Genomic DNA, 10216 nt, shown 5'->3' with positions numbered 1-10216 from the left:
GGAAAGCCTCTAACATGAAACACAGGAAATGTGAAAGAGGAGGCAAAGACAAAGCAGGTGTGACAGTACCTTTCCTGCAGCCGCAAGCCCTGCCACGCCGTGAGCGTCTGCGTAGTATATTCCAACATCCAGAGTTTGTAGAACAGCATCATATTGAGAATGACCAGCAGCACCAGACTGGAAATAAAGAAAACAGTCAGTTTACTACGAGTGCTTCATGGCCCCTTGCTTGCCCATTGTACCTGGGAAAACACCCAGGGCTTTAGGAACCCGGCTGCGGCCCAGGTCGATGCTGTATGTGAGTGGGAATTTAATCTGAGTAAGGGCCAGGATCAGAACCCAAAACTTCACCTCGTGGGAGAAACATGCGAGCAAGGAAGACTGACAGACAGAAAGACAGAGCTGACAGGTCAGGCAGAACAGGCTGGATGAGTGGATGTGCTGGATGCAGAGAGAGGGAGGGAAATGGAAGAAGAAAGAGGTATAAAAAGAGAGAGACAGTACCTGAAACAGATCCTAATGGGAGCAGGGAAGAGAAGAGACGGAGGAGCTGCAGGTTAGAAACAGACTGACACAGAACAGGAGAAGGCTCATTGACAGCACAGAAGAGAGATGGGGAGAGGAGGGAGGACAGGAACAGTGGTAAGAGAGACAAGAAGGACAGACAAACAACTGCACGTGCAGTTAACAGACATTTGCTCAGCAAGTGCTGAGCTGTGTGTGGCTGGTGGACAAGCCCAAACCCAGCGACGCGGGGCACCGTCTGACACACAAAGGCACGTCGCAGCCCGCACGCATCCAGCCTTACCTGCTGCCTGGTGGCCACGGGGACAGCCCCCAGGCTGGTGCTCTGGCCAGGCACCGTGCTGTACCCCTCCTCCTGCCCACCAAACACAGTTCAAAACGACAGGCTCGTGCCTGCCTCTGAAAAGCGTGGCTACTTGGCTGGAAGAACGGCCCACTAACCCCGGTGTGGTCAGGCGGGCACCAGCTGGCCAGAAGAGTGTTCTCAAAAGATGAGGGAGGGCTCTGACCACTCTCAACTAAGCTAGCAGCCTGTCACAAGACATTGCCATAAAGCTTTCGTGCCCTCCTACCCAAACTTTTAATTGCATCCTGCCCATCTAGACACAGAAGGTAGCACATGAGGCTGTCTCCTCAGCATTATCTTCCTTTACCTTGCTGCTCGTCACAGCAGCTAGCTGGGTTTCTGCTGCAAACCCTGGCACTCTTCATCCCCACCAGGAAAAGGAAATGCAGAAAGGAGCTCAATTTGAAACATCACCCCAGTCTACAATCTCAGCTCCTTCCCACCTCACTAAGAGGTGGGTGGAGCTTAAGAAAGGAAGGAGCTCAAGTTCTGCTGTTCCTCTGGGGTCAACAACATGCTTCCATTTCCCTAAAGTGATGGAAGCACCCTCTGTATCTGGACTGCTCCTGGAGACTGTACTGCTGCCCAGCACCTGCCCAGCAACCGCTGTGGCTCTAACAAACACATGAAAGCCACCATCAGCCCAAGAGGCAGAGGAACAGTGAACACCTGAGTTTAGGCACAAAGACTGAGCCATGGGGACACGAGGGGAACATACCCAGCTCATTTGGAGAACACATCCAGCCAAAACCAGGACTAGCAACTCTCAAAGGTGGTGGCAGAGGAGGAACACAAACCAAATGTAGGCTAAACTAGTGAAATCATGCCAATCTCTCTTAATGTGTTTCTACCTTTTTTTTTTTCTTTTTTTTTCAGAAACCACCTCTAGACGATCCAGCATCTTTCTAAGATAGTGATAACACTTGTCAAAATCACCACCCAGGAACACAGCCAAATAGGTTTTGCCAGAGCAGAGGAAAGAAGTCAGACAGACTCCCCACACACACTGGGCCCTGCTGTGATAGCACAGTGACTCCCAGAGAGCTTTGCATGGTCATCCTTCACAGTAACAGCTAGTGTGTTAGCAGATTACATTAAATGGCTTATGTTAAATAAAAAAAAACAAAAAAAACAAACCCACACAGTTTCAACACGTCTTTGAAAACCTCTAAACTGTGTCCCTGCAATAAAAAAGACTTTCCACTGGTTGCATTTCTTCTCCTCTGCCTCCTCTCTCCCTGCACAGCTGCCCCTTGCCCTGCTTGTCACTATCAATGCTGCCTCTGTCCCAGACAGTATAGCTGATCTGCATTTAGGACTCCCAGATATATGCAGGTCTGCAAAGACCATGTTTGGTTACAAGGTGAAAACTGGGGTCAAAACGGCCCACCATTGCTTTTCTCTCCTCTGTGCTGCACAAAGTTTGGGACCAGAGAGGAATATGAGAGAGGAAGAACCATCACAGGGGAACACAGAACACCAAAAACAGGAAAGGACCAAAGTGGTTAAAGGCTGACTGTGAAAGAAAGCAAAAAAAATAAATCACTTACACAAAACTGATGACAAGGAGCAGCTTGGAGACACTCTGCAGGTGGAAGCCGCTGGGGCTCTCCTCGGGGATGTGCCGTGTCTGAGTGGAACCTGAGGAGACAGATGCCTTCAGGCTAGCCAGTGCTGTCCCATGGGGGTGACCCTTTTCCCTGTACCCACCCCTCCTTCTCCCTCAGACACTCAGAGTACAGCCTCCCCTCCCTGCCCTGGGAAGCCCTGGCCCCTCCTGGCCCCTCTGCCCACTAACCCCTGTGAGCAACGCTCTGGTTTTTCTCCAGAGGTGCCCGTCCCCACGTGTGAGGGCTCTGGGGCTCCCCACCTGCCACGTGCTTGATTCGGTGTGCGACCTCCTCGTCCGTGGGGGTGGTGACAGGGCTCAGCACCTCCTCCAGGTGAGGCACCCGCAGGTGCCCGTGGGCCCGTTTCCTCCGGCGCACGGTCGATTGCTTGCTCACTTTCTCTTTGGGGGATTGTCTGTGGACCTCGGCCAGGTACGTGCTCTCTGTTTTGGTCAGTTCACTCTCTGCAGAGACAGCAAGGAGGAGCACTTAACAGCAGTGGCACTGGCCTTCCAGAGATACACACTTAGGCCCTCTAATGGCACAGCTGCTGGGCCAAAAAAGTCAGGACGCTCTAGGAGGCCCACGCCAGAGGACACCCTACACATTCCTTACACCTTCTGCCCAACCCTGCCCGAAGACTGCCTGAGCTCCTGCCAGAGGGTGGGATTTGGTGGCCTGATTAATGCCAGCAAGTGCTACCACCGCTGTGGCAGTAACTGTGGCTGGCCCCTTCCATAAGCCACTCCAGATGTGACCTCAGTAGGCTGGCAGCAGGTATCCCGCTGTCACACTGCCTGCCTGCAGGGAGGCCTGCAGGAACTGTGGAAGGTGCTGCTGTTTGTGGGTCATTAACAAAGGTCCAGTCTTTGCCACTCTTACCCAGATGACGGAAATAATCTTCTAGGCCGCTCCAAAAATTCTTCTCAATGAAGGATTTCACCAGCCCCCAAGGCTGTTTCCTGTAACGTAACTCCGTGGAAACCCTGTGTGAAGAAGGGCAAGTCATTCTCCTGAGTTTCCTTCCTGGGGGCAACATAATTCACAATCCTTTGTCAATGTAAACATGGGAAATAATCATGAAATTGCTATTTCTGGAATGGTCTCAGGGCTTTGTGTTTCTCAAGGAGAAGCACTGAATGAAATGTCCTTCCAAAGGCAGTTAGCAGGAAGGTCTAAAGAGAGCCTCCCTGCAGAGGACTCCCAAGACCTTCAGCCATGTAGACGTTTAGACTACATATCCAGGTCAAACCCAAAAGCCTATAGCTTTGCCCAGCACCAAATTCTTCTGCACGTTTCAGAGACACAGTCCCTGGATGTATGCCCTGCTGCTTATCACATGTAGTTGACTGTGTGTGACAACTGGCCCTGCAAGCCTCTGCTTCCAAGAAGGGGGCAAGAAGTCTGTAAATTGTCTCTCTGACCCAGCTGCAAGTCCTGTGCATCGGGTCTATTGTTCTCTTTAGGTCCCCACAGTGCCCCCATGGTAACTCTGTGGTAAGGGAGTTACAGCAACAGGACAAAGAAATAAGGCCACGTTCTCCCCAGCCCATTCTGATGCACACACAGCAGAACTCCCACCCAGAGGTGACTTCTGCTCCTCAGTAAAGCTCTTTAACCCACAGGAAGAGTACCTGAGTCGGCTTTTGTTTCTGGCAACACGAGTCAACGTGTAGCGGTTAATGGTGTAGAAATAATCATGGTAGGGGACGTCGTGAGTTAGCACCTCTGCATCTATGACATAGCACTCGCTTTCTTGGCTGGCTTTGTACATTGTCTGCATAAAAGACAGCATGCAAGGCAACTATTAGTCTGGTTAGAACACCGCTTCGATAGATCAGCACCTTCACCAGCACTTCACACACAACAGCTCTGCCACGAGCAGAAGACCACACCCACGCCCAGGACCCATCTCTGCAATTTTTCCATGAAGAGCTCACCTTTGAGGGAAGGCATACTCAAAGAAGCCAAGCGTTTTGCTCAGAGGTTTCCCAAGGGCATATTTCAAAAGGGGCATTCAGCTCCAGCAGCTCAATCTCCAGCATTTTGCATCAGAGACATAGTTAAGTACACTGCCACGTGAGGACCAGTTCTTTGGGACCTTTGTTTGTTAAACTCATGTCTGGCTAGTCAGAGAGCAAGCTGATCTAAAACCAGAGATGGCCCTGCTCTGAGCACAGGTCCTCTCTAGAATAACTTATTCTGCAATTCTGAACACCAAAAAAGCATGTCAGTTACTCCTTTTAAGAGTTTCTGATCTGCTTCTTTCATTGCCTCAGAACAAACCTCACAAAGGGGACAGACCAGTTAGCTGCAGATCCATATACAAAAGAATAGCTTCTCCTACAGCCTGTTCCCCCTCACCTCTGCAGTGAGGACACAGCAAAGCGTGCCCAGAGGTTGACCCCTAGCTCCCTATCAACCAGGCCACGTCCCTGCTTGCCTGGCAGTGTACTGCTGCCTTTGCCCATCACCTGGCTCTCCCCTTTCCTTTCTTGTCCCTGCACACACCTTGGTTCTGAAGAGCACCCTTCATCCCATCCTGACAAGGCACACCTTGCTGCTGGGATTCTCCTCTCTCTGAAATGTGATGCTCAGACACACCTCTGGGTATTCCCTCAAGCCAAGTCTGAGTATTTACCTTTGGCCACTTGAGCATATCTCTGGACACAGACAGAAGCTTTTCCCCCCTCTCTAGCCACAGCCCCTACTAGATACAGCTGGCCTGGCTCTTGCCAGTGCACTGCACCACCCTTCTTTACCTTGTTAAACATGTCACCTAATTGTCCTTGCCAGTACTACAAAAGCCTGCAGATCTCTACGCAGAGATGTGAGGAGGACTGCCCAGACTGGACCTGACTTTCGTGTGCCCTGCTCATGAATAATATCTGCTGGACTGACTGCAGCTCAAAAAAACGCCACTACAGGTGACACACACAGTTGTCAGATAGTGCTGGCTTCTTTACAAACTCATCTGCTTCTGCAGGAAAATTCATGGTCCTTTCCTTGCAGTGCAATCCAGTGGAAGTATAAGATTAGCTACTCACATTTGCAGTGATGCTGGGCAGCAAGTTAACAGAAGAAAAACATGTAAAGGAAAATGGGTAGGGAGAACAAAAACATGCAAAGCAGCATGCCCAGGAAAAGAAAATAAATCACAGATCTGTTTCTATGAAGCATCACACCCCTGGTTCCCCCTTCACATACCTGTGTCTCAGTGACTGTGGCAGTTTTGGGGGCCAGAGGGTTGGTGAGGGTTATGGTATACAAGATCACTCTGGTCTGATTGCCATTTTCTTCCTTCTTCCAGGGATTAAAGATAATATCTGAGAAGACAAAACAATATTCAAGTTAACCAGAGAGGAATCTCTGGTCAGCTCCCTAGGGAAAGGCATAAGCATATAACCAAGCTCAGGACAGTATTTCCTTCTCCTCAGAGACCTTGGCTGCAGAAGCACTAGAGCTCAACTGAGTGTGAAAGAAAAGTCTCCTCCCCTACCAGTGAATATTTTTCCCCTTTTTCAAGTGCAGGGAAAGGAGGACAGGCTGAGGACGTGTCTCCTTCAGCAAACTCACAGCTACAGGCAAAAGAGGACTAATGCATGCCAAGGGAAACTCTCTTTGCATCATCAATTGCACAGTCTGGGTCACTGTCTGGTGTGGAACTAGAAGAGCTTTTTTCCTCAGGCTGTCAAGCTTTGAACACAGGATCAGGCCATAGCTATTGGGAAAAAATAAAAGAGTCTGCTTCTTCCAGAGACTTAGACCTGGCTCTTAGAAAGTCAAACTAGCTAGCCAAGCAAGGCTAGTACTACCTGCTTTGGATTACTGTCAGTACAGACTACATCTGCCCCAATTAACTGAATATTAATATTCACAGAATATTACTCAACCCCTCCATCACCAGGCCAAGCTACCAGGCGTGTGCCAAGCCAGGGCCCGTGGGCTCCCCCAGGGACCCGTGCTGCCACCAGCAGCCTACCAGAGAAGCGGCGCTGCTCCATGAAGTCCCTCTGGAACTGGGAGTCTGTGAAGAGCAGGTCGTACAGCTTGTCCACGCTGAAGTTGAACACCTCATTCACGTACTGCCGCCCGTTCAGATCCTCGTAGAAGGCCTGGACTTCCCCTGTGGGCAGACAGGCCCAGAGGCCCAGATGTGACCCCCGTGATGGTACCAGAGGCTGTGCTTTCCTAGCAGCAGCACCTTAGTATTTTACTTGCTGAGGGAACCCAAAGGGACCCTTTCCTTCTAACCTTATTCCTCCACTGATCCAAGGACAACAGATGGAATGTCAGAAGGAGTAATTAGCTGCATAGGTTACTTTAGGGACATCCTTCCAAATGCCCCAGGCATTCACCTTCTGCACCCCAGAACTCTTTGCACCTTCTGAACTCCTAGGGTGCAGAAAAGGAGTTGGGAGTTTGCTGCTCCAGTCCCTCACTGGGAAGGATGAGACACAGCTGCAAAGGACACCTGTGGAACGGCCCCTCCCCACCCACACACCTTCATCATGGGTCTCTGACGAGTCACTGAGCTCAGTGGGAATGTCTTCATTGTCATTGAAGTCTAGGGAGGGGGAGTTCACAGGGCCGATGATCTCTATCTTCTCCCCCATGATATTTGCAATGCCAAGGTCTTTTTCCACGGGACTCTCTGCCACTGCCTCCTCCTCTTCTGGTAGCACTCCATCAAACTGTAGCAACAAGAGCATAACGAGGGCAAGATCAGCATCTGGAAATCAGGGTTACTTCCCAAAACTTTACAGCTATGGGCCAACTTTGATACCTTGAAACATTTGGCCTCGACATGTCTGGAAATTAAATAATGGAGGAGGACAGTTACCATATGGTGTTTGTGAAACACATGGACATACCAGATCTCCTCCTCTCAAAGAACCACATACAGCTGGAGCCTGGTACATACACAGGGTTTGTGTTCTGACAAGCACACAACAAACTGGTTTTGCTCCCAGACCAGCCTTGCACAGCTAGGCTGAAGCCATATCTAAACCAGACCTGCTCTGACTGAATACTATGAGGGCACACACTGTTTTCTACGGAATAACTGAAGGCAGAGGAGAAATTATAACCCATTTATCTCCAATACTCCATTTCTTTTCATCTAAAAGTCTGGAGAGGAAAATGCGCTTGCTGCCCAGAGTCCCATGTCACTGTCCTTTAGGACAGGCACGCTTTGCTCACTTTCCTCAGCCAAATGCCACGCTCACAGACAGCCCTGGCTCGAGGACTGAGGTCAGCTGCACTGGGAGAGGAGCTGCAGGGCTGACAGTTACCTCGTAGATGCAGGGACCACCAGCTGGATCCCTGAGAAAAGGACCACTGCTCCCACTGCGGGGCAGGAGGGACACTTACGGAGGCCGGGGCTTCGCTGCTTCCCGTAGATGTCAGTGTGCTGGCAGTGACAGACTTCTTCGGCAGCTGAGGGCTAGCTTCTGGCTTGGCCTCCATGCTGCTTTTGGAGGAGCTGTCATTGACTTCATTCTCTTCCACGGGGATTTCTTCACAGTAGCTGAGACGCCACAGAGAACACAGGTTTTTATGTTTACCCCTCTCAGTACAGCTACAACTGGACACACAGAGCAAGTAAGAACACTTCTATGAAGTTTCCAGTCTGACCAGGAGCAGAAATGGCTCAGTGAAGGGAAGATCAAGCCCAAACTTTTCAAGTGTTTAGAGGCAGACTGATAAGCATCAGCACTTTCTGACCACTTAACATGCTGACTGACCTTGTGGTTGGAATGTTTGGGCATTTACAGAATGGCTCAGCTAGCTCAGCAAGCAGGGAGGCAGGCATTCCAGCCCCTACCCACTCCCACGGGGGAACGGTACGCTTTCGGCTTTTCAGGCATGACACACTGAAGGGGAAACAGCCAGAACCCAGAATCTCTCACCAATCAGCAGCTAGAGGTATGCAATATAGTGGGACTCCTGCTCTGCTGAGGCCATCTTTTCTCCACCACGGGCAGATTCTGCCTCTCCTCACTCACCCCATTGTGTTGAAGTCATCATCAGGAGGCACGTAGTCTTCGTCGTCGCTCGTCAGACCCAGCTCATTCCCATAACACTGGTGGACAAAGTGCCAGAGCTCCTTTGGACAGAGAGGCTAAAAGAGGAAACAGAGAGCAGCACACCTTTTCAGCTAAGAAAGATAAAGTACAATGAATTTTTGGAACTATCATTATCAGGAACTTGCCCTGATAGGAGTGAGAGATTCTGACACAGCCCCTGATAGGGGCAAGAGCCTTCTGATGTGATCACCTCTGCTGAACACCAGTGATGCTACAAGGTGGATTGTGTGTTACTGGCAGGCTGCTCCAGCTCCACGCTGGCTGAGGGCTGTGGGTTTATGTAGCCTTATATAGTTAGACTAAGCTGGCTTAGAGATTGCACCCACCAAGTAATAAGAGGCCCTTTCACCAAGCAGGCCTTTGCTGTCAGCCCAGGTTCTACCCTGAAACCTGACTTTGGTATTTTCCCACACCACAATCTCATGTTACTGCAGACTACCAGAAAGCCAACGTGAGGTTACACCCAGAGCAGCACACAAAATGACATTTCCTGCTACTAAACTGACGTGTGTGTAATAATGTAAGCAGTAAAGCTGCACTTCCCTTCACATGCCTTTTCCCTGCCTCTTACACTGTGCCTCCACTTACTGCCTCCTACTACACCCAACCCCAACGCCTCAAGAGGTTTTTTCCCTTCCAAGTTTGTTTAAAATAAAGCTGCCTAAACAATTACAGCTGCAAGGAAAACAAAAAATATACAAGTAAAAACATTTCCTTACCTGATACTGCTGTGAAGTTTGTATACACTTCCAGTTACAAAGAGAAAACAAATTACCCACACTGTTCAGAAAAGCCCTGCTTGTCAGAAATGCAGATCAGTTGATCATCATATGACTGCGTTCTGACATTCTCAAGAAATGGGGCAGAACTTGTGATTTAAATAGGTGGTACAGGGATGAAAGGGGGTGAATTTTTATCCATGAGAATCTTATGACCAGTTACAAAGATTTCTTGATAATGAGGGGAAAAAAAAACCACAAACTAATGAGCTTTTTCTGAGTTGCTGGCTTGAACGTCTTCCCATAGTTCCTGTATGGGATACAGCAGGAAAATTTTTCATCTAGCTCCCAAAAGCAGCAATCAAAAGCACTGGGTTAAAAACCCTCTAACAAGAAAAATCCTCTTATCCAGAAAAATGACTAACTCTGTTTCACCTTTTTTTCCAACATATACTCTAATTCACATATCTTATCAGAAAATATGGAGTAGTTTCCTTCTCTCTCTCTCCTGACAGGCATGGGTCATACATTTGGAAAAAAAAGCTCTGGAATTGTTTCCTGTCTTTATCACTCCATGTCTCAGTTCCAGATTGCTTTGACCTTGAAACCAAAGGCACTGGATTTTGTTAGGAATTTCTAAAGGCTGATTAAATTACAGCATAAGGGAGCAACACAAGCTGCCCAATGCAAAGTGATCCTTTGGCATACTAAATATCACTCGGATTTTCAGGACAGGGTATTCTGGATGCTTGATTACTTAAGCCTTCCAGTATGGCAGGAGCTCAAGCCAGACCATCTCAAAATGCTTGTAGCACAGTAACATAACATTGGTTCATGAGTCTTACTCCCACGGCTGGGCCACAAATGCTCAACAGGCTGTGGAACAGATACTCACACCCCATGCAGGATCTATAGGCCTGTGGCATA

The 10216-nt window shown here is 49.3% G+C and overlaps 1 protein-coding gene across 1 annotated transcript in view; it reads right to left on the bottom strand.

The window, feature by feature from the left end:
- Window positions 1-69: 69 nt before the first annotated feature.
- The window catches only part of GRAMD1B (GRAM domain containing 1B), a gene marked incomplete at its 3' end in the record, with an annotated part of 28448 nt that continues 18301 nt past the window's right edge, over window positions 70-10216 (bottom strand). The window contains exons 7-16 of the mRNA XM_008944936.1: window positions 8490-8605; window positions 7855-8011; window positions 6986-7175; window positions 6464-6607; window positions 5689-5807; window positions 4116-4258; window positions 3364-3467; window positions 2742-2945; window positions 2422-2512; window positions 70-177 (exon numbers count right to left, since the gene is read on the bottom strand). Coding sequence (XP_008943184.1) covers window positions 70-177; window positions 2422-2512; window positions 2742-2945; window positions 3364-3467; window positions 4116-4258; window positions 5689-5807; window positions 6464-6607; window positions 6986-7175; window positions 7855-8011; window positions 8490-8605 — 1376 coding nt within the window. The remainder of the gene's footprint in view (window positions 178-2421; window positions 2513-2741; window positions 2946-3363; window positions 3468-4115; window positions 4259-5688; window positions 5808-6463; window positions 6608-6985; window positions 7176-7854; window positions 8012-8489; window positions 8606-10216) is intronic.

Source organism: Merops nubicus, unplaced genomic scaffold, assembly GCF_000691845.1.
Source record: "Merops nubicus isolate BGI_N331 unplaced genomic scaffold, ASM69184v1 scaffold34517, whole genome shotgun sequence".
Lineage (NCBI taxonomy): Eukaryota > Metazoa > Chordata > Aves > Coraciiformes > Meropidae > Merops > Merops nubicus.
The sequence above is the reverse complement of the archived record's forward strand: the minus strand, read 5'-3'. Positions and strand labels throughout refer to the sequence as shown.